The 24,556-nt window shown below is 40.6% G+C and overlaps 1 protein-coding gene across 2 annotated transcripts; it reads right to left on the reverse strand.

Annotated features, from left to right (window-relative positions):
- Positions 1-1,199: 1,199 nt before the first annotated feature.
- On the reverse strand, positions 1,200-24,222 carry LOC124517577 (zinc finger protein 271). Of its 2 annotated transcripts, none has more exons than XM_047086933.1 (3): positions 24,163-24,222; positions 14,509-14,740; positions 1,200-4,179 (listed from the first exon to the last, which is right to left on the reverse strand). In XM_047086933.1, the coding sequence occupies exons 2-3, from the start codon at positions 14,606-14,608 to the stop codon at positions 2,168-2,170; spliced, it is 2,112 nt and encodes a 703-aa protein (XP_046942889.1). In that variant the 5' UTR covers positions 14,609-14,740; positions 24,163-24,222; the 3' UTR covers positions 1,200-2,167. The 2 variants fall into 2 exon arrangements, with proteins under 2 accessions (XP_046942889.1, XP_046942890.1); XM_047086934.1 differs by lacking the exon at positions 24,163-24,222 and adding an exon at positions 15,376-15,442.
- Between the last annotated feature and the right edge of the window lie 334 nt (positions 24,223-24,556).

The raw sequence follows: 24,556 nt of genomic DNA on the forward strand, positions 1-24,556 counted from the left end.
AAACGCCAGAAAGTTGAAGTGCCTGCTTGTTTAGCATCGCATTCCTTAAGTCTTTTCTCCTACCTTGTTTTTTATTTCCATTTCATTCTTTTTTTTTTTTTTAACCTTTTATTTATTTTTGAGACAGGGAGAGACAGAGCATGAACAGGGGAGAGTCAGAGAGAGGGAGACACAGAATCTGAAACAGGCTCCAGGCTCTGAGCGGTCAGCACATAGCCTGACGCGGGGCTCGAACTCACGGACCGCGAGATCATGACCTGAGCCGAAGTCGGCCACCTAACGACTAAGCCAACCAGGCACCCCTCATTCTGACTCTTTTAAGTACATGTTTTAGTAATTATTTTCATGAACTGTTGATCATAAGGGCAGGAACTCTTTCTCACCCCTTCAGTAGCACTTAGTAGAGTATGATGCTGAATGTTTATTGAATGAACATACTTCACATCATTTCACATACTTGCTTGCTTCTTGTTGTTGACTACTTTGTTGACTACTTCCTTCTGCCTTTATGCTTCTACTCCCATCCTTCAAAACTCAAATTTCAAGGGCTCCATAAACTTTACCTTTTCTTTCTAATCATAATTGAACCTTACCTCCTCTGGGCTCTTATAAGCATCTTGTCTACCTTTATGATTACACTGAGCCATGTGTTTTCTGTATACATCAGGCTTTGTCACTTATGCTTTGTTGGGACAGTATATTCGTCGTATAGTAAAACCGAAAGAAAAATACCTTGCACGTAGTAAATAACAATGTGTTAAAGTGAAATATTAACTGGGTGATTTTGGGGAATATTCAAACTAAAGGACAATAATGGAATTTTAACAAGCGGTTAATACTAGAAAAACAATTTGAGATTTTTATTTTTAAAAAAGTTTCTATTTTTCTGTTGAAAACTTTGCATATATATATATATATATATATATATATATACATGTGTGTAGCCTATTATCAACATGTATGTCAGAAATCAACAAACAGGGTCACCTGGGTGGCTCAGTTGGCTAAGCATCCCACTCTTGATTTTGGCTCAGGTTATCATCTTATGATTCATGGGATCAAGCCCCACGTGGGGCTTGGTTCCGAGTATGGAACTTGCTTGGGATTCTCTCTCTCTGCCCCCACCCACACCCTGCCTGCATGCCTGCTCTCAGACTCTCTTAAAATAAATAAACATTAAAAAAATAGTCTGATAAACGTTGCCACTTGAAAAAAATCAATGTCTTTTTATTTTTAGACAGAATATGCTATACAAATTAGTCATACTGGATATTACTTTAGCTCTCATTTTTGTTCAATCTATAGAGACAAGATACACATAGTGGAAGAGAAATCCTCACACTCTGACATATGGAACTCTTTTTTAAAAAAATTGTTTCACATATTTAGGAGCTGTGATTAAATGGTAGTGAAGAAGGATTTCAAACCAATCAAGTTTATGGGCTACATTAGTGAAAGCAAAACAAGTCCATATTTGCTGTGAATACTGCAGGAACTTGAAAAGTCATATGCATTAGGAAAACCAAAACTAGGCCAAAGAAAATTTTCTGAGAAAATGGGACACTGGAGTTATGTAGTTAATAAGTTTAATACCAGAATAGCATAGCATGTTCACACAGAGGGAATTTAATGACAGATAATTAACAGTAGCATAAGGTAGGACTCTTCCATTGTCAGGAGATAAATGGCATGCTGATCATCAGAATACATGCCAATTAAGATACGGAAGGGAATTCAGTTTTCCCTACATTCTCTAAGGTGACTTCTCGGATATGCAATAGGTAATTAGGGCTCTCTAAAGGTTTGAGATTATAACACTAGTACACTTCTTTCTGAGTTCTGACTGCACGCCCCATCACACTGATTTTTACAATATCTGATAAGGTTCTGTATTAATACTTATACATTTCTTTAATGATAAAACTCTTCCCTTGTGGACTGTATTTGAATAAAAGGCTAAAGGTTTTTTGTTTTTGTTTTTGTTTTTTTTTACATTTTAGCAGACAGAAATTCCTTTCCATTGTTGCTGACCTTCAGTAACATTTTTGTTCACATTGAAGCTTTTCCCAATTACAGGATTCCTCCTCAGAATTTTTAAATTTAGTTATGTCTCTCAGTGAAACTTTCATTGTAAAAATTATTTTCTGTCCAGTGGTTTTCTTCCCCCTTACTGTAGCAAAAGAGTTGAGCATTGATTAAAACCTTTTTCATAATCATCAATAGCATTCCTAAGATTTTTTTCTGGTGTAGTGTCTCTGGTACTGAGTAAAGTTGGTGTATACTCCAAAGGTTTTCCCACATTCATCACATTTAGACTGTCTTCCCCAGAATGGACTATCTCGTGATCAATAAGATCAGAGAGCTGGCTAAAACTTCTGTTGCACTGACTACACCGGTGGGGTTTCTCCCCAGTGTGGATTCCCTGGTGTTCAGTAAGTTGAGTGCATGTGCTGAAGCCTTTCCCACATGCATCGCATTTATATGGCTTTTCACTAGCGTGGATTTTTTGATGGTTAATGAGATCAGAGCGCCGACTAAAGCTTTTGCCACACTGATCACATGAATATGGTTTTTCCCCAGTGTGGATCCTCTGATGTAGGATAAGAGCTGAGCACTGACTGAAAGCCTTTCCACATTCAAGACATTTATATGGTTTCTCCCCAGTGTGGATTCTCTGATGTTTGATGAGGTCTGAGTTCTGGCTGAAACTTTTGTTGCACTGTGGGCATGGGTACGGTTTTTCTCCCGTGTGAATTCTCTGATGAAGAATAAGGTCGGAACTCTGACTGAAGGCTTTCTCACAATGATCACAATGATAGGGCTTTTCCCCAGAGTGCACTCTCTGATGTTTAGTGAGGTCTGAGCTTTGACTAAAACTTTTACTGCACTGGTTACACCCGTATGGCTTCTCTCCAGTGTGTATTCTTTGATGTTTAACAAGGTCTGAACGACGACTAAAACTCTTAGGACAATCACTACATGGATAGGGTTTCTCTCCAGTGTGGATTCTCTGATGTAGAATAAGATTTGAGCTCTGACTAAAGGTTTTCCCACACTCATCACATTCATAGGGCTTTTCACCTGTATGAATTCTATGATGTTTAACAAGGTCTGATCTTCGGCTAAACATTTTACTGCACTGGCTACATGGGTAAGGTTTCTCTCCTGTGTGAATTCGCTGGTGATTCATAAGATCTGAAAGTCTACTGAAGGTTTTGCTACACTGATTACATGGATAGGGTTTCTCCCCAGTGTGAATTCTCTGATGCAGAATAAGGACTGAACTCTGATTAAAAGCTTTACCGCACTCATTACATTTATAGGGTTTTTCTCCAGTGTGGATCCTTCGATGTTTAATAAGGTCTGAGTTCTGGCTGAAACTTTTGCTACACTGATTACATGGATATGGTTTCTCCCCAGTGTGGATTCTCTGATGCAGAATAAGATCTGAGCTCTGACTGAAGGCTTTTCCACACACATCACATTTATATGGTTTCTCTCCAGTGTGGATTCTTTGATGTTTAATAACATCAGAACTCTGACTAAAATGTTTGTTACACTGGTTACACGTGTAAGGCTTCTCTCCAGTATGGATTCTCTGATGCTTAACCAGGTCTGAGCGCTGGCTAAAGCTTTTAGTACAATGACTGCACTGATAGGGTTTTTCTCCTGTATGGATTCTCTGATGGATAATAAGATCAGAACTCTGACTGAAGGCTTTCCCACATTCATCACATTTATAAGGTTTTTCACCAGTGTGGACCCTTTGATGTTTAATAAGGTCTGAGCTCCGACTGAAACTTTTAATACACCAAGTACACGGATAGGGTTTCTCCCCAGTATGAATTCTCTGATGCAGAACCAGAGCTGAGCTCACACTAAAGGCCTTTCCACACTTATCACATTCATAGGGTTTCTCCCAATGGGTTCTTCGATGCCTAATAAGGCCTGCACTCCAAGCAAAGCTTTGCCCACATTCATCACAGTTATGTTGTCTTCTGTTAAAGAGATTTTGATCCTTTTCATTTAATGTATCTCCAAATTCACAGAATCTTCTGCATTCAGAATCCTGGAGAACATCATTTCTGGGGTTGCCAGACTCTTCAGGCAATGGTTCAATTTTTGTTGTAATTTCCTCCTCTGAAGCCACCTCTCCAATCTTGGTCTTAGTCTCACCATCTAGAACAATAAAAAATCCAAATGGAATGTATTCTCCATAGTGTAAGAAAGTTTGAGGTGAAACAGATTTGTATTTACCTATAAAATGCCATCACAAGAGGGGAGTGCTCCAAAACACTGAAAATGACCCTCCGAAAGAGAAATTGGGAAGAATCAATAAGTAATGGCCCATAACAACCATTTATTGAAGTGTCTCACCCAGATATGTTCTGTATACGTCTGTCACAGATCTGGGAATAGTGAAACCTAGTCATAGTAATTATGACAGTTTGACTAAATGAAAGCTAATACATAAGCAATTTATTAACATTAGGTAAGGTAAACAATGTGAAAGAATACTTGAGGGAGAGGGGGAAGGATGAAGAGGGGGAAGGAAGAAGAGGGGGAGGAGGCAGTGGCAGCCTGGCTGTCACTGGGAGGACCACCAACCAGGCAGATCAGAGGCTGCTACTAGGGGAAAGAAGGAACTATTGAAGTCCAGGAATGGTCAGGACAGAATCTTAAATTTTCAAAAATAGGTCTTTATAATCTCTCATCTCTTTTGTCCTGATTACTACAAGGAAGTGGCTAAGAAAGAGCCACATTCAGTAACCAGACTTCCTAAGTATAGTGTGTGAATCAGGAAAAGATCAAAAATCTCTTCTGAGTTGATTTTTGAGGAGGCCATTCCTAGGCTTAACAATATCAGATGTCTGTGACGGTAGGAGTTCCACTGAAATTCTTGACTATCAGTCCACTGTTAAATGGGGTTTACTATAAAAGGCACACAGTTGTCAGACTGCAAATGGTCTAGAGAGCTGAAAACACGACACAGATTAATTTCAAGGGCGAAAGTAAAAAATCTCAGGTCTCCAAGTAGAGGCTTCTTCCCTTTACCAGAGGCAAGGACATTGGAAAAAGTTAAGTTTATGGGTAAATCTAAATGTGTACTGACTGACTTAAGCAACATGAACCTCTTACGGGGTTTACAATATATAGAGAATTAAAATACATGGCAAAAATAGCACAAGAGGAGGCAAGTCCATAAAACTAAAACATTATAAGATTTTTGGATTGTCCTAGAAATAGTACACTAAGATAAACTGTAATAAATCAAACGTATATGTTGTAATAGGTTTAAGGCAGCCTATTTCAACCAGGGTTCCATAAGAGAATAAAACAGAAAATAATTTGAATGACCATTTTCTTAATTCTCCCAAAGAAAGTTCACAGCTAGTACCATAATAGATATGCAGGAGAAACATCAGTACGTTGATTACAATGAATGCCCTAGAGCATTGGTGCTTAATTCTCACAGAATCACATCTGAAAAAGGCTGCTATGAGGTAACAATTAAATACAATAAAAGGATGTATAAACAGTAAGTTAATAGAGAAAAAAATGGAAAAACAAAAAAACCTGATAATGTAAAATTAGGCAAAAGGAGAAAAAAAAAGAAACAAAAGATGGGATAAATAAAAACAAATAAGAAGATGACATATTTATTTTTTCCTTTTTAAAAAAAATGTTTACTTATTTTTCAGAGAGAGAGACAGAGAGCAAGCAGGGGAGGGGCAGAGATAGAGAGGGAGACAGAGAATCCCAAGCAGGCTCCATATCACCAGTGCAGAGCCCAATGCAGGGCTCAAATTCACAAACTGTGAGATCATGACCTGAGCTAAAACCAAGAGCTGAATGCTTAACTGAGATACCCAGGTGCCCCAAGAATATGGTATATTTAAATCCAAACATCAATTATGTGATATATAAATTAACAATTCCAATACAAAGGAAAGAAAAAGCAACAGCTAACACTATACTTAATGGTTAAACATTGAATGCTTTTCTCCTGGGAACAAGGGAGCAAAATAAGGATGACCTCTCTTACCACTCAACACTATACAATCTCTATTCAATATTGCTAGCCAATGCAACAAGACAAGAAAAATTGAGAGATACAAATAAAAAAAAAGTCACACTGTCTTTATTTATAGACTACACAATCATGTCTACAGAAAATACTAAAGTGTGTCAAAAAAGTTATATGTTGTACATGAGTTTATTGGAGCAATATACAAAACCCAACTGTATTTCAGTACATTAGATATGAACAATTAGAGCCTAAAATTAAAAACCTTTTCTTTGCAGTGGCGGGGGGGAGGTGGCGCCTGGGTGGCTCAGTTGGTTGAGCGTCCGACTTCAGCTCAGGTCATGACCTCACGGTTTGGGAGTTCAAGCCTTGCATTGGGCTCTGCGCTGACAGCTCAGAGACTGGAGCCTGCCTGCTTCAGATTCTGTGTCTCCCTCTCTCTCTGCCCCCCCCCCCCATGCTCATGTTGTGTCTCTCTCTCCCTCTCTCTCTCTCTCAAAAATAAACAGTAAAAAAAAAAAAAAATTAAACACAAGTGGTTTTAATGCTTGTGTTCTCTTTAAAAACAAAAGAAAAAAACAACTTTTTTTAAAGTAGGCTTCGCACCCAACACAGAGTCCAATATGCTTGAGTTCATGACCCTGAGATCAAGAGTCAGACACTCAACCAACTGAGCCACCCAGGTGCCCCTAAAAACATTTTTTAACTGCACCAAAAATGAAATATTTGAAAATGAATTCAACAAAATAAGTGTGGTATCTTTATAATGAAAACTGCAAAACATTGCTGAGAGAAGTTAAAGACGACCTAATAAACAGAAATATATGCCATCACTTACGGAAAGATAGATTTAATATTGTTAAGATGATGGAATCATTCCCCAAATGATCTATAGATTCAATGAAACCCCAATCAAAACCTCAGCAGGCTTTTTTTTTTTTTTTCAACGTTTATTTATTTTTGGGACAGAGAGAGACAGAGCACGAACGGGGGAGGGGCAGAGAGAGAGGTAGACACAGAATCGGAAACAGGCTCCAGGCTCTGAGCCATCAGCCCAGAGCCTGACGCGGGGCTCAAACTCCCAGACCGCGAGATCGTGACCTGGCTGAAGTCGGACGCTTAACCGACTGCGCCACCCAGGCACCCCTCAGCAGGCTTTTTTGTAGAAACTGACAAACTGATTATAAACTTCATGCACAGAAGAATCTAAACAATTTTGGAAAGGAAAAACAAAATTGGACAAGTTATGCTACCTGATTTCAAACTTTATTATAAGGCTACAGTAATCAAAGCAGTGCATAAGATCAGACATATCTATTAATATAAGACTGAGTCCATTAATAGTGGTGCCTGGGTGGCTCAGCTGGTTAAGTGTCTGACTTCAGTTCAGATCATGATCTCATGGTTTGTGAGTTTGAGTGGCATCAGGCTCTCTGCTATCAGCATGTAGTCAATTTCGGATCCCCTGTCCCCCTCTCTCTTAACCCCTCCACTCCTCAAAAATAAATAAATAAATAAACATAAAAAAAAAAAAAGACTGAGTCCATAAATAGATCCAAACATATATGTACAACTGATTCTCAACAAAGTTGCCACGACAATTCAATGGTAAAAGAACAGTCTCGTTTCAACAAAAAGTGTTAGAACTGAACAAGAACACAAATTAACCCTCTTTCCTTATGCTATACACAAAAATTAACTAGAAATGTAATATAAACCTAAATAGAAAATCTAAAACTATAAATCTTCTAGAAGAAAGCAAAGCATAGATGACCAAAGTTAATGCACAGACCTGTGAGTAAATAAATTTGTGTTGTTTAAGCCACACAGTCTGTGACACTTTGTTATGGCAGCTCTAGAAGACAAATAGAGCATGTTTTGAACTATATACATTTAAGGAATTGTATCACATATATTCTGTAACTTGCTTTTTTTGTTCAACATTATGTTTGGAAGATTCATCCATATTCATGTGTGTAGCTGTAGTCCATTCATGCTCACTACTATAGCGTGACATATACCACATTTTATTTACCCATTCTCCTTCAATGGACAGTAACATTTTGTTGTTTCAAGCAATGCTGATATGAATCTGCTGGTACATTTATCTCGATGCACATATTCAAGTGTTTCTCCAGGTTATATAAACTTAGGATCAGAATTTTGGGGTCTCATTGTTGAGTGTATGAGTTCACACTGCTCTATATTCTAACCAATATTAAGTCTATTCTCTCTCTTTTTTTTAATGTTTATTTAATTTTGAGAGAGACAGAGCAGGAGTTGGGGAGGGGCAGAGACAGAGAGGGAGACACAGAATCTGAAGCAGGCTCCACGCTCTGAGCTGTCAGCAGAGCCTGATGCGGAGCTTGAACCCATGAACCATGAGATCATGACCTGAGCCGAAGTCGGACACTTAACCAACTGAGCCACCCAAGTGCCCCAAGTCTATTCTCTTTTTAATCCATTGCAATCAGGCTTTTATCTCCTTAACTCCATCAAAACTGCACTTACTAGAATTCCTAATAAGCTCTATCTTGACAAATCCAATTCTCAATCTTACTTATTTTTTTGACATAGTTGATTACTCTCTTCTTGAAACATTTGTTTTCTTCTCACTAATATACCTTTCTTCTATTGTCCATACAACAGAGTGACCTTTATATGTTATTTTCATGCATAAATTGCTCGAATGGTTTCCTTTTACACTAGGAATAAATTCCATGTCCTTACTATGGCTTGAAAGTTCCATCTCGTCCTTTCTCTCTCTGTTCTCATTTCATTCCACAACTACCCCTATTTTCTGTCTATTCCAAACTGACCCTGTTCCTGCTACACCAAAAGGTCCCTGGCATTTGCTATTCCCTCTGCCTGAAAGCCCTCATAGGGCTTGTTCTTTTACTACACTTCTGTCTCTAACCAACTGTTATCACCTCAGAAAGGCACAATACTTGATAAGCCCTGCATTTTTGAGGCAACAAAGACCACAGTCGAATGTGCTGAAATAACTAATATGAGTAACTTGTAAGGTTGTTATTTTCGAGTGAGACTAGAGTAATAAAAGGCTCTGCAGAAGTCGAGGTTGCAATGCAAGTTGTCCTGTCACATGACTTTATTTATCAGGATAACCAATGGTATAAGAAGTGTCTGCAGCAGTCAGGCCTCTTGCAAGCCTCTAGAAGAGAACTATAGTGAAGTAAGGCCATACTCTCTTCTGTCAAAAACAATTTTCTAAGTGAAAGGCAGACCCTGGCTTGCACTTGGGCACTAATAGAGACTTAATGCTTGAACACGGAGCACCAAATGACTATTACAAACTGACCATTGTGAACTAGTTATTTGATCCATCAAATCTGAAACTGGACACACAAATCAGCATTCCAGTATAAAAGCAAGTCTGGAAGACAAATTCTATGTGCTAGTGACCTGGGTTGCCGCAGTGCCTTTTCCTATTGCTCCACTACCCCTCTCCATTAGCCTACATTCATGGCCTGATGGGGATTCCCTCTTACCAGTTAACAGAGGAATAAAAAGTACAGAATTGGTATAGTTGGGCCTGACCAGCATGTGGACACTAGCTGAAAATGCATCTTTCACTTATTCCCTGACTCTGGAGTGACCTGAAACACACTGGTAAAGGCAAATCTTCCCAGTAGGCACAATTTCAGGTATACACCTGGTTGTCCATTTTCATGGAAGGCAATATAGCCTAAGATACATGCCTATAATGATTCAAGGATAGTGACTAATGGGTTATATAATTAGTTAGGTACCTCAAAGAATAAGACTGGAAGACTAGAAATAAGGATTCTGGAAGAAAATTATGAGGCTAGATCTCCTAGAATGGGCAAATAATGAATATACTTGTGCCCTGGGTAAATACTCACCAAAGGGCATTCTCTGTAAAAAGCCTCTCAATCAGATGGGCATAGTGATTCATGTTATGAATGTCAATTAGCCTTTTTTTACTAATGCTTGCCCAATGGATTTATGTACAAAGTGGTCATGGCAGCAGGAATGGAGGCTATGCATGGGCTCAATAATATGGATGTCTGCTTATCAAGGCTGATATGCCTATCATTACAGCTATACACCCATGTAGCCATCTGCTGGGTCCAACACTGAGCCCCTAATAAGGTCCCTGGAGGGGAGCTAGCCAGCAACTAGGGGACAGATTCATCACACTTGACACCTTCTATCACAAAGAGAGCAACAATTTGTTTTCAAAGGACTAAACAGACAGCCCAGATACAAATTACCATTGACTTAAAAGAATGTGTATTATTATCATGGTAATTCTATACAATATTGCCTCCAAATTAGTCATTTCACAGGGAAGGAAGTACACCAATAAGCTCATACACGGGTAATTCACAGGTCTTACCACATGTCCCATCACCCAGAAGTAAGTGGGTTTCAGTAATCGTGGAATGATTTACTGAAGGCTCAGTTACAGTTACCAGCCAGGCAACAACACCCGGATAAGTTTGGGGTACCGTCATACAGGATGCAATATATGCCTTAAACCAGAGAACAATAAACAGTGTTGCCTTCTCCATGGCCAGAATATATGGGTATAGGAGCTAAGGGTAGAGGAGTAGTAATAAATGTCTCTTCTTACTATATAACTAATAACCCACTTATATTATTTTTACTTTCTATTCCCCTAATCTTGGGTTTGATGGGCTTGGGGTTCTGGTTCTCAAAGAAGAAATACTTCTACCATGGAATAAAGTCATGATTTTGTTAAATTTGAATCTGAGACTGCCTCCTGGCCACTTTGGGCTCCTCATGCGGCTGAACCAACAGGGAGAGAAAGTGTCACTCTATTGGCCAGGATGACAGATACCAATTGCTACTGGGGAACTGGCTGCTGCTACATAGTAAGGGCAAGGAACAATAGGTCTAGGAGTCAGGGGATTCAGTGGAGGTGCTTCCAAGTTCTCTCATATCTAAAATGCCCAGTCAATGGTACACTGAAGTAATATGGAAGAGACAGGATCATCAAGGACTCAGATCATCCAGGAAAACAGGTTTCTGTTACTAAACTAGGTAAAGAACCCTGCCACTAAGATTCTGGCAGAGGGTAGAAGCAATATGGAATGGGTGATGTAAGAAGATAGTTTTGATTATCAGTTTTGGCTTTGTGAATAGCAAAAACTGTAGCAGTTACTTTAAGGTTATTATGCCTTTCCCTCCCTTTTCCTCAATACTTAATAGGAAAAGCACCAGTGGCAGTAAAGTTTTATGTTTCATATGAGAATATAATTAAAACAATTTTTTTAATGTTTACTTATTTTTAAGAGGGAGAGAGACAGAGCTTGAGCAGGGGGAGGGGAGAGAGAGAGAGGGAGACACAAAATCTGAAGCAGGCTCCAGGCTCTGAGCTGTCAGCACAGAATGCGACATGGGCTCAAACCCACAAACCGTGAGATTATGACCTAATTGAAGTCGGCTGCTTAACCAACTGAGCCACCCAGGCACCCCTGATGGGAATATAATTTAATTACAAGTCAACCTGCAAAGAAATGGTAGCTTAAGAGACTGTTTTTCTGCTAAGTTTGGAACATAACCCAAACAAAGAACAAAAGTAAATATTATAGATTAAAAGGGGTGGACTGTAATGGGATATTCTCTTTTTGACCCTCTAGATCTACTGCTTACTTTGCTCTGTGCTCCAAGAGGTTGATACTGCAGCTCTTGGGGTTCTGTGTCCTCTGGCTTGCAGTTAGAGTTGGCCCAAAGTAGGAGGAGAATTGTAGAATGACCAGCTATCCTGGTTGTCCACAACAGAGGGGGGTTCTTGGGATATAGGACTTTCAGTGCTAAATCCCAGGGAAACTGAGATCTAGCTCTTCACTCTACATCCAGAGTCTCTTCTTGCTGGGCCAGGAGCTGGAAGTAATGTGTTTCTTTGAGCAAAGGCCATGGCTCCTATTGGCAGCTCTACCTTACAAGTATACTCTCCAGGAACTGGTTAATTAGTCTCTCCCTTTGTAGCTTTAGGCCTAAAGGTAGCAACTGCTCCTTTTTTTTTTTTTTTTTTTGGATCCCAAGGCTGTTCTCCATCCCTTGTTAATTTCTATAATACTGCCCATCCTCTTCATGGAACACTGGATTGCTGAATTTGCATTCAAATCACCTGTTTCCTGTTAGAATCCAGACTGATACATCCTGGTTTGTTTTCTTCATAACCATTATCACTATCTATACTCTATTTTTCATTCATTCATTCATTCATTCATTCATTCATTCATTGTTTCTCTCACCAGAATGTAAGCTCCTTGAGGGCAAAGACTTACCTTTTCAGTTCACTGCTATATGCCCAGCACTTATAATAGTGCCCACATAGAGTAACCCCTCAATAACTAATCATAGTATATGGTTAGTAACAATTAATAAGCTATAATCTGATTAATAAACATATATCAATAATAAGTATTTGTTGAATAGTTAAATTATTTGAAAGATACATTGACGTTAGCAGTGACTACCTCTAGATGCTGGAGTTGTAGGTTAATTTTTCTGTTTTGTGCCTTTCTATGTTTTATAAATGCACTTTATATAATTATATTACTCTATAGTAAAAAAAAAAGTTATTTAAACACACTCTAAAAGTCACAAACACATACAATATGTATATTAATTTATGTGAAACTGAAAGTAGACCCAATTCTGCAGTGATTCTGAGGAAAAATGAGAGCTAGCTTCCTGAGAATAGATTCTTAAGGTAAGACAAGTACTAAACACAGAAGAAACAAAGTAAAATAGAGATACTTCAAAACTATAAAGAGGCAGAAGATCTAGAGTAAAAGAAAATGACAATAGAAGGTGAATTTCACAGGCCAAAGCGCAGCAATGGGAGAACCAAAATCAGCAGCAAAATACGATGCGGAAATGAGACGCTCCAAATGCCCATACCCTTGTGCAGTTCTCTTCCACAATGACTCTGGAACTGGTCATGTGATTTGCTTTGGTCATTATAACTTCAGTATAACACAAAAATAGGTTAGAAAAGTGCTTATGCATCCCAGGGCTTTCCCTCTCTCTGTATGGGAGACTGGCTGCCCTGTGAAAAAGTCTGGGCTAGCCTGCTGCAGATACATGACTCAAGCCATACCCGGTAGCCAGACATATATGATTGATACCAACTCAGACCCTGGCCCTAGCTGAGCCACTAGATGACTGCATGAGTGATCCCAGACAACCAGGAGAAAAACTGCCCAGCTGAACCCAGCCTAAATTGACGACCTACAGAACCATAAGAAAACATGGTTTAAAAATGTCTGATGTTTTGGGGTCCCTGGGTAGCTCAGTCAGTTAAGCGTCTGACTTCAGCTCAGGTCATGATCTCCCGGTTAGTGAGTTCAAACCCCGCTTCCGGCTGTGTGCCGTCAGCACGGAGGCCGCTTCTGATTCTCTGTCCCTCTCTCTCTCTCTGCCTCTCCCTCACTCTCATGTGTGTGTGGGGGGGAAGGGGGGGAGAATGTGTGCACGCACGCATGCATGTGCTCTCTCTCAAAAATAAATAAACATTTGGGGCGCCTGGGTGGTGCAGTCGGTTAAGCGTCCGACTTCAGCCAGGTCACAATCTCACGGTCCGTGAGTTCGAGCCCCGCGTCAGGCTCTGGGCTGATGGCTCGGAGCCTGGAGCCTATTTCCGATTCTGTGTCTCCCTCTCTCTCTGCCCCTCCCCCGTTCATGCTCTGTCTCTCTCTGTCCCAGAAATAAATAAAAAAAACGTTGAAAAAAAAATTAAAAAAAAAAATAAACATTTAAAAAAATGTCTCATGTTTTAGGTCACTAAGTTTTGAGGTTCTTTATTATGTGGTAATAGACACAATCCTCAAAATAACCTCCAAAGTATGAGTTATTATATACTTATAAAATGAGGAAACAGAATGATGACAAAGCTAGTATTTGAATCCAGGCTATCAGACTTCCAAACTTTAAACTATGCCACTACAACACATAAAAAGGATGACTTGAAAAGATTTTTTATAGTGTTCATTTATTTTTCAGAAAGAGACAGAGAGGGGCAGAGAGAGAGGGAGCCACACAATGGGAAGCAGGCTCCAGGCCCTGAGCTGGCAGCAGTTTGGGGCTCGAACTCACAAGCCAGGAGATCATGACCTGAGCTGAAGTCGGACGCTTAACTGACGGAACCACCCAGGCGCCCCATAGAAGATTTTAAAGGGAAAATATCAAACACTGATAGATTGGTGATAAGGTGGTTAGAATGGGAAAATGGCTAACTCTGGGGATTTAAGGAGAGGAGGGAATTCCATGAGAATTTGATTGCTAAAATTCACAGTAAAGCCATGTGACTGTGCTTGCAGCACTAAAGGGATAGTAGTGCCTAATATCGTGAGGGGTAGGCAGTGAAGAACACCAATAGCACTTGAAAAAGCTAACACAGCCCCAGTAACAACCCTCCCCACCACCTGAAACCATTAAGAAAGATATAACACACGGCTTCTCACCTGACAGAAGGCGGTGTTCTTGAGATTCATAATTGAAGTGGATCTCCATGGGCTGCAACGGGCCACTTACCACCTCAGGCAGCAACTGGAGAATTACCATTTCCTTAGTAAGCTTTTCTTGTCCACATAGGAGTCTGAAGCCTGGAGGCAACTGGGCACCACTGGGTTTGGAAGGGAATCATGGTGGAGACTGGAGATAAAGTTTCTGAGACTAGACCACCAGAAACATCCCCTAGATGTAAAAGAAGTGAGGGAGAAAACAAAATCTCATTTAATCTCCACGAGCTTTTCTCACTAAGTTTCCTCCCTCATCATCCTAGAGTCAGGCATTCTTTGGATATGTGTACTCAATTCCAAGTCTAAAAACCTTCCAACATAAGTGGAGGTTAATGCTACTGAAATAAGGGCATCCTGGAAAGATAAGGCAGGGGAGGGAATTAAAACTTTTGTTCCAGCGGTTAACACTGTATTGGGTGCCTTTATCATACCGAACTGACTACTGATCCCTCATCATTATGTTTTTCTTTCCCTCTTTCCCTTCTTCCATCACTCACACGTGCAGGTTTCTCTTTCCCTGGCACGCTCGTCTGATCTGCGTGAATGCATCCCCTTCCTGATTTCCACTTGCCCCCAAAGTTTCTGGTGTTCATTCAGGTGAACGCAAAGCCGAGGCGCTGACCGGATACCCAAAGCACACTAGGCCAAGGAACCACCGAGCCCAGGAGCTGCGCCTGGGGGCGATCCCGGCGGCCTAGACTCTCCAAGGACTCAAGAAAACACACAAGGCTCCCTGGTGGCGCTGCAAGGTAGCACAGCAGGCGAGATCACCCGAGATCCCCGGCCCCCGCGACCTGACACCACCCATACCTTGACTTGTTCTCCAGGTCACTGTCAAGCCTCACAGGCTGCGAACCCGCCATCGCCGCGTCCGCTCTAGGAATCTGGGAGGATTGCTCAGCTCTATGGCGCGGAGCCTCGCACGTGAGCACACGCAAGGGGGCGGCGGCCACGGCGGCGGGTCGGATGGTGTTTGCCGAGCGTTAACCCGTGAATCTCCGCGAAGCTGACCTCAGCGGAGCTGTAGCTAGCGACCTGGTGAGCCAGCGACAGGTACCTTGCTGGCCTATCTGCCGGTTCTTGACGTGAATGTCGAAACACCTTTCAGGAAAACTCTCTGGGGCAGGGTGGGTTTTCTGACTACATAATAATGAGTTCTTATTATCTTATTCTTTTTGAATCCCCACTCCACCTTCCTTTCATATTTGCTGGTGTGCTTCCATTCTAACTTTCTACCTGTCCTCTCTGTTTTTTTCCCGCAGAACAGTGGCATGCCTCCAAATAATTTGGAAGCCTTGTCAAAATACTTTTTATTGGACCTCACCCTCAGAGTTTACCACTCAGTAGGTCTGGGGTGGGAGCCCAGGTTCAGGTGCTTTTGTTGTTGGCTCTGGGACCACACTTTGAGAACCATTGCCCTAAAAATAAGGAATGCTCAGCAATTCCCAAATTGCTGGGAAGCTGGATTTTCATAAACTTTGCCATCAAGGAAGGCCACAGGGTCTGTTTCTAAATGGCTTACTTAAGACGAAATTTAAAAATATGTGAAGACAAATGAAAATGAAAACACAATAGTCCAAAAATCTTTGGGATGCAGCAAAAGCTGTTGTAAGAGGGAAGTTTATAGCAATACAAGTCTACTTCAAGAAGCAAGAAGAATCTCAAATAACCTAATCTTACACCTACAGGAACTAAAAAAAGAACAAACCAAAATCAAAACCAGTAGAAGGAAGGATATAATAAAGACTAGAGTAGAAATAAATGAACTAGAAACTAAACAGTTTTCTTGCCAGTACAGTCCTCATTGTGGCTAAAGGATCAGGGTGAGAAGAAGGACCTGAAATTTGGGGGGATGGGGTGGGGTGCATATCATGATAGGAAAGAATATTGTTGTGTCCTTGGAAATATCTTGGGAAGTAAGGGGGGATTAGGAGAAGGATTGAGACATGTGATTTAGGTTGAGATGTTGGGAAGACGAGGTACAGATTTGAGAAAGTGGTGGCTGGCTGAAATGATGGTTGAGGTGGAAGTAGAGGTATTTCTGTCCCAGCTCAAGACCCTCTTCTGATCTCTGAAATCTTAGGGGTGTACAAATTGAGGCCCTGATATCCCTGTAAATAACTTGTTTAGGTCCAGCCCTCCCAAGAAAGGAGTGTAGATACTTTTTTAAAAACCAGTTTTATGTGATATAACAGACATATAACGATCATCAAATATTTCGGGTAGACAATTTGATAAGTTTTGTCATATGTATACAGTAGTGAAACCATCACCACAGTCAAAATAGTGAACACAACCAGCAACCCAAAAAGTTTCCTTCTATCTTTAGTATCTCCTCCCTTTCTTCCCACAGCTCCCAACCATTGTTCTGCTTTGTGTTACTATAGATTAGTTTGCATGTTTTAGAGATTTATTTAAATGGAATTATACAGAATGCACTCTTTTTTTGGTCAGACTTCTTTCACTGAGCATTATTACGAGATCTATGTTACTGTGTGTATTAGTAGTCCATTCCTTTTTGTTGCTAAATAATATTCCATTGTTATTTATTTATCCCCTCATTTATTTATCCACTCATGAGTTGATGGGAATTGGGTATTTCCAGTTTTTTACTATTACAAATAAAGGTGCTACAAACATTGGTGTCCAAGACTTTACATGGACATATACTTTTTTCTTTCATGGTAGTTGTATGTTTAACATTTTAAGAAACTGCTACACTGTTTGTCAGAGTGGCTGAATTGTTTTTCATTCCCACCAGCAGTATATGAGAATACCATAGTTGACATACTACTTTTGAAAGGTTTTTAGTAAAAGAGAATGAGAAAGAGGTTAACCAGAGGTTAATTCTTATGTGCAAAGTTAAGGGTTTTGTTAATTTTTTACATGGAAATGATCATGTGAACATAGACTTTGTGAGCATTTAACCAAGGAAATCAAACTTTTTTTCAGATTGTGCTAGATTTGTTGCCTTGTGGAGTCTTACCAAAGATGCATTCTGAGGCTAAGAAGCCAGCTTGGAATCTAACAGTTTGATCAGTCAGCCAGAACAACCCTAGACCCAGTTGTGGTCCACACCAGCTGACACTGAAGAGGTTCCTCTCAGTAAGGTAAAAAGAATTCAAAGGTTTCCAAAGAGATCAGGAGTGATAATGCAGGCATGGGAAATGATATGAGATTCTCAAGAATAGAACTGATAGCTCACCCACCAGTATTCTACCTGATTTCTGTTTCCTATTACATTTCTTCTTGCGGGAAACTAGGCCAAACTAACATATGTCTGATTTAGGCATAGGTTCTACAGTAGTGGTTCTTAATCCTTTTTGGATAATATGACTACTTTGAGAATATGATAAAAACTATAGACCTCTTCTTCAGAAAGTTGAACATCAAGACCTACATGTGAACTTTTGCTTATCATATATTATATTGTATGAGAAATTAATTTCCTTTAGACTGTATAATCAGTCTTCACAAATAATTAATTTTAATCTAAAAATTAATCTCTAGGTCCAGGTAAACAAGGGAAATAAATCCAAATTGTGAAGCCAAATGAAAAAAATTGACTTTCCTTTTTGTCAAATAAAGATTAACAAGTAGACTGCTCCTGTTTTGTGAATGATATATCTAAATTATGGACAATCCAATGTCTTTGAAATGTTAATATGCATTCCAATTGACTGTGACTTTTTAAAAACAGAACCCATGCTGAAAACTGAGATTCAGAAAGTGAAATAATGGCCAATATAATCGGTTTCCAACGTTCACTTTGACAGAGATGCATAGGCTTGTATCAGAAACACCAAAACTCCCCAAGACCTCTAGAGTTGAATTCAAATCAGATCATTTCTTTTCAGTCAGTGAGGTCACTGGCATCAGTTTGAAGTCTTCAACTAAAAAACCAAGTCACAGAAGTTTGAACGACTCTTCGTTTGTACTTAACATTGTTGTGGGTTGAATTGTGTTCCCCCATCTCCAAAGATATGTTTAAATCCTAACCACTAGTACCTGTTTTTTTTTTTTTTAATTCTTTTAATGTTTATTTATTTTTGAGAGACAGAGAGACAGAGCATGAACGGAGGAGGGGCACAGAGAGAGGGAGACACAGAATCCGAAGCAGGCTCCAGGCTCCGAGCTGTCAGCACAGAGCCTGACGCGGGGCTCGAACTCACAAACCACGAGATCACGACCTGAGCCGAAGCCGGACGCTTAACCGACTGAGCCACCCAGGCGCCCCCACTAGTACCTGTTAATGTGACTTTATTTATAAATAGGGTCTTTGCAGATGTAATCAAGTTAAGATGAGATCATACTGGATTAAGGTGGGTCCTAATCCACCAACTGGAGTCTTTATAAGAAAAGGTAAGTTCAGACTCACAGGAGACTCACAGAAGGGAGAAGAGACCATGTGAATGTGAAGGCAGACATTAAAGTGATGCATCTACAAGGCAAAGAGCACCAAGGACTGCCAAAAACTGCCAGAAGTTTGGCAATAGGCATGAACCTTAGAACCTTCACAAGGAGCATGGTCCTGCCAGCACGTTGATTTTGGATTTACAACCTCCAGACTGTGAGAAAATAAAGTTCTGTGGTATTAAGCCACTCTGTTACACCAGAAGTGAGGTGCTGCTTTAACAAATACCTAAAAATGTTGATGTGGCTTTGGAGTTGGGTAATGACTAGAAGCTGGAAGAGTTTTCAGGCTCATGATAGAAAAGACCTACATTGCCTTGAAGAGATTGTTGGTAGAAATATGGATGTTAAAGGTGACTCTGGCAAGGACTTGGAAGGAAGGGAAAAGGATAGTAGAGCAGTGTTCTTTCATCTTAGAGAATACATATATTGTCATGAAGAGAATTTTGCTAGAAATATTGAATATTCAATACACTCCTGATGAGGTATCAGACAAAAATGAAGAAAATATTATTGGAATCTGGAGAAAAGGTGACACTTATTGCAAAGTTAACAGAAACTTGGCTGAATCATGTTCTACTGTTGAGTGGAAAATAGAACTTGTAAGTGATGAACTTGGATTTTTAGACAAGGAGCTTTCCAAGCAAAGTATGAAAGATGTGTTCTGGTTTTTCCTTGTTGATTATAGTAAAATGTGAGAGGAAAGAGATAAATTGAGAATGGAACTGTTAAGCAAAAAAGGAATCAGTACTTGATAATTTAGAAAATTTCCCAGCCTATCCTTGCTCTGGAGACAAAGCCATGAATGTAGCTAGAAAACTTTTGGTGGAGAGGACTGGGTGTGTGACTCATGGTTCCAATCAACTATCTCAACAGAAACCAGAAACAGAAATGGGGTTATCCAGGAAGGATCTGTGGAGAACCCCTGCATATAACTGTGGGATCCCCTTGATATCCACAGAAGACCAGCATGGTTTTTGAGAATGTTGTATCACCAGAAATACTGCCAGCTTGGACTGAATCAGACAGAGACAGGACAAAATGAAGGAAGCCTGTCAGATTTCTAGGATTCTACATGCAGGAAATGGGGTACCCAGTGAGGGGTTCCACTTCTGAGGGCTGAGAGACCAGAGCCACCTCAAATGAGAGGGGCTGATGAAGCTTCCATTGTCGCAAGGGGCATACAAGCAACAGGGTAATTTGGAAACTCTACAAATATTTGGAAATTAAATAGCCCATATCTAAATAACCTGTGCTTCAAAGAAGAAATCACAAAGGAAATTAGAAAATATTTTAAACTCAGGGCGCCTGAGTGGGTGGCTCAGTTGGTTGATCATTCACCAGTTGATTTTGGCTCAGGTCATGATCTCAGGGTTGTGGGACTGAGTCCCAAAGACGGGCTCCATGCTGAGTGTGGAGCCTGCTTGGGTCTGTCTGTCTGTCTGTCTCTCTCCCTCCCTCCTCCTGCCCCTATCTCACATGTGTGTGTGTGCTCTCTCATTCTGTAAAAAATATATAGATAGATAAATATATATTTATCCATATAGATAAATATATAAATATATATATATCATTCTTTAAAATGTTTATGTAAATATAAATATATATATATTTTAACTGAATGAAAGTAAAATGCAACATATAAAATTTTATGAGATGCATCCAAAGCAGCATGTAGAGAAAAATTTATAGCCTTAAAATGCCTAGGTTGCCATGCCTGGATGGCTCAGTTGGTTAAGCGTCTGACTTCTGCTCAAGATATGATTTTGAGGATCATGAGTTCAAGCCACGCATCTGGCTTTGTGCTGACAGCTCAGAGCCTGGAGCCTGTTTTGGATTCTGTGTCTCCCTCTCTCTCTCTGCCCCTCCCTGGCTCATGTTCTGTCTCTCTCTCTCTTTCAAAAATAAATAAATATTTAAAAAAATTAAAATAAAATGCCTATGTAGGAAGAAAATCTCGTGTCAATAATCTAAGTTTCCACCTTAAGAAACTTGAAAATAGGCAGTAAACTTAACAACAAAAAAGCAGAAGGAAGGAATTAATAATGATTAGAGTAGTAATTACTGAAATAGAAAACAGAAAAATAATAAAGAAATATCAATGAACCCAAAATTTTGTTCTTTGAAAATATAAGCAAAAATTGACAAACCTTTAATAGACTGACCAAGAAAAAAAGAGAGAGATTAACAAAAGCAGAGAAGAGGGGACATCACTACCAACTCGGTAATAATTTAAAAGAATATAAGGGAATACTATGAATAACTTCATGCCAACATATTACACAACATAAGTGTCATGGACAAATTAGTTGAAATATACAAATTACTAAAACTGAGAAAGAAATAGAAGATGTGAATAAATGTATGAAAAGTAAATAAATTGAGTTAATAATAAAAAACTTTCTAACAAAGAAAAGCAAAGGCCCAGTAAATTCTATCAAACATTTAAAGAATACCAGTCTTTCACAATCTCTCCCAGAAAATAGAGAGGGCCAGTAATTACTCTGATGTCAAAGCAGACAAAGATATCACAGGAAAAGAAAGTGATCTGGAAAAGAAAACAGACCAATATCTCTAACAATATAGACACAAAAGTCCTCAATAAAATATTAGCAAATTAACTTCATTAATACATAAAAAAGAATTATACACTGCGATTCAGTGTGTACCAGTGTAAACCTACCTAGTAGGTTGGTTTAACATGCCAAAATTATATAGAGATTTAAATACCTCACTTTCAATAATGTTCATCAATAATAGAATGAATGGATATTGGTATAATCCTACAATATTATTAGAAATAAAAATGTATGGCATACATCTGCACAAAACAATATGAATGGATTTCACAATGTTGGAAGAAGACTGACTTTAAAAAGTACATATTGAATTCCATTTATATACAGTAGAAGAAGAGGCAAAACCAACCTATCATGTTCAGAGTTCAGTGTAGTGGCTATCTTTCAGGGGGGAGGGTGGGGACTTGAGAGCACAGAGGGTACTTATGAAGACCGATAATATTGTTTCTTTGCTGAGTGCTGGAACAGGAGGAGGTTCCGTTTGTGAAAATTCAACAAACTGTATGTACACTTATTTACTTATAAAATCAGCATTACTAACCAATACTGTTTGGCTATTCTGCATTCAGAGCATCAAAAAACAAAGACCAAAATGCACCATTTTTTATTATAATGCTTCATCTTATTTTCTGAGACAACTCCACCTATCTGGTATCATTCTCTCCCCATCAGCTATGTATCTCTCTTTTCTTCTATCTTCAATTTTTCTTCCTACTCACATTTTACCTTTTTTCGACAAATTAGATCTCTAGTATCTTTAAAAAACAGACATCTTTCAATCTTGTTGTCTAGTCCAACCAAGTGTCCTTTCTTGTCCCTTCGTGCACGACCACATTTCTCAAAGAAACTATTACCTATTTTCAGTGTCTTATCATACACTTCTTAACCCCTGGCAAGTACATTCCACAGGTAATCTCTCTCCAGCCCTTCTTTTGCCCCTCCCCTTAATAACACCATCACCTGGGGTGCCTGGGTGGCTCAGTCGGTTAAGCGCCCGACTTACGATCAGGTCATGATTTCATGGTTTGTGAGTTAAAGCCCCACATCCAGCTCTGTGCTGACAGGCTCAGAGCCTGGAGCCTGTTTTGGATTCTGTGTCTCCCTCTCTCTCTGACCCTCCTCTGCTCCTGCTCTGTCTCTGTCTCTCAAAAATAACTAAAATGTTAAAAAAAAAACAAAAAACCCACATTGCTTAAAAAAAAAAACCAAAAAACCAGCATCACCTGAATTCTCACCTCCTCCAGCTCTCTGCCCCATCTGCTAGTAACCTGTTCTCTCTCCTGAAACTCTCGCTTGACTTTTATGATGTTTGAACCATCTGGGCTCTTCTCTTCTGAGAAGCTCCTCTTTATATGTTCTTGCTCTTCCCACCCCCACACACTGGTATTTTATCATTCCCTGTTTATTTTCCCGTAAGATCTCCCTTGGCGATGTCATCCCCTTCTCTATCTTCAATCATATTTTCAGATACTAGCAAATCCTGCTAAGTTCATGTTTCCAAATGCCTGTTTTCTTTTTCTTACCTGTTTTGCCCTTTAATCCACTCTACTACGTAAGATACCTCCCCAAAGTATAATTCAGGCCTTGTCACGTGTAAACGGCTTGCACTGATTACTAAATGCATTCCAAATTCCCGAGTGGCATTTGAAACTCTCGAAACGTGACACCACTGTATCCTTCAGCCTAGGTTCCAGCCAACTAAGATGCTGGGCTAATTCCCCAGCATGCCCTGAACTTCCCATTGCGGTGCTCTGCCTCTGGCCACTCCTCTAAGTCAACATTTTAGTCGTTAGACAAGACTCAGCTTGAGTAACGCCTTCTATGAGAAAATTATTCTCACTCTTCTGCTCCGTGATGGCCCTGCACGCCCCTGCCCACGACGGCAGGGTCGATTCTCCGCTTTGCACCCTCGCCAAGCCTGGGCTGAGCCCTTCCCCTCCGTCCCCACGCACTCCACCCCGAACTGTCCAGAACTGGCACTGAAGGCAGGCGTTTGTGGTGTACGAATGTGGTCATGTCTTCCTCTTCCCCAAATGTACAGATGGAAGGTTCTATTTTTATATCCTTGGAGATAACTCTCTCTCTCTTCTTGTATTTCTTTTTTCTTCTCTCCGTCGCCTGTCAACCATTTTGAAGCGGGGCTGTGGGGGCCCAGGTCCCCCGCAGAGGCGCACTCCTCCCCGGCTTCGCATCCCTCTTCCCAAGCCTCCGCGCGGCGCGCCCGCCACCGAGCTGCAAATATGCAGTCCTCCCGGCTTCCTAGAGGGGTGCGCCCGCTCCCACTTCCGGCGCGCGCCGCCCGAGGCCGTTCTGCTCCCTCCTTGGGGTCTGTCCCGCAGCCCGCCGAGCGAAGGGTGAGTGAGGCGGTCCGGCAGCGCGGCCCCGGGTGCTTCCCAAACCGCCCCCGTCCGGCCTCTGCCCTCCCCGCCGCTTTGCCTCAGCCTGGCCGTGACACAGGCAGAGCCTGCGGCCGTACCAGATGGCCGCCCCACCTCGACGCTTCCGTCCGTCCGCGCATCCGTCAGTCGGGCCATTTCTTCACGCATTTGTTCGTTTGCCTGCCCATCCACCCGCCCTAGTGCCCTTTGACTTCACAAGCACTTACCGTGCTCCGCCGTGTGCCAGGCCACGGGTTGAGGAGTCGGAGATAAACTGATGGAATCTTTCTTCCCACTTCTCATGCGGCCAGAGCTCGCTCTTGAGTCAGATCTCAGCTGACCGTCTTGACTTCCCCAGTCTAGGTTAGATAGATTCTTTGTCAGTCACCTTCAGAGCCCTTTCTACTTTCCCCTTTGTAATTCTTATCACGTAATTATGCGTCCTTTCTGTTTAACGTCTGCCTCCCTACTAAAATTTTAAGTTCTGTAATGGCAAGGACACGGTCTTATTTATAATTCTTTGCTCAGTGCCTAGCGCAGTGCCTGCACAAAGTAAGCATTCTGTATTGTTGAAGAAATGTGTGGGAAAACACAGACCTCCTGGAAGGGGCCGTTGGTTTG

This window comes from Lynx rufus, unplaced genomic scaffold (genome assembly GCF_022079265.1).
Source record: "Lynx rufus isolate CCGP_SWC_20201006 ecotype Redwood Valley unplaced genomic scaffold, mLynRuf1.p SCAF_22, whole genome shotgun sequence".
Lineage (NCBI taxonomy): Eukaryota > Metazoa > Chordata > Mammalia > Carnivora > Felidae > Lynx > Lynx rufus.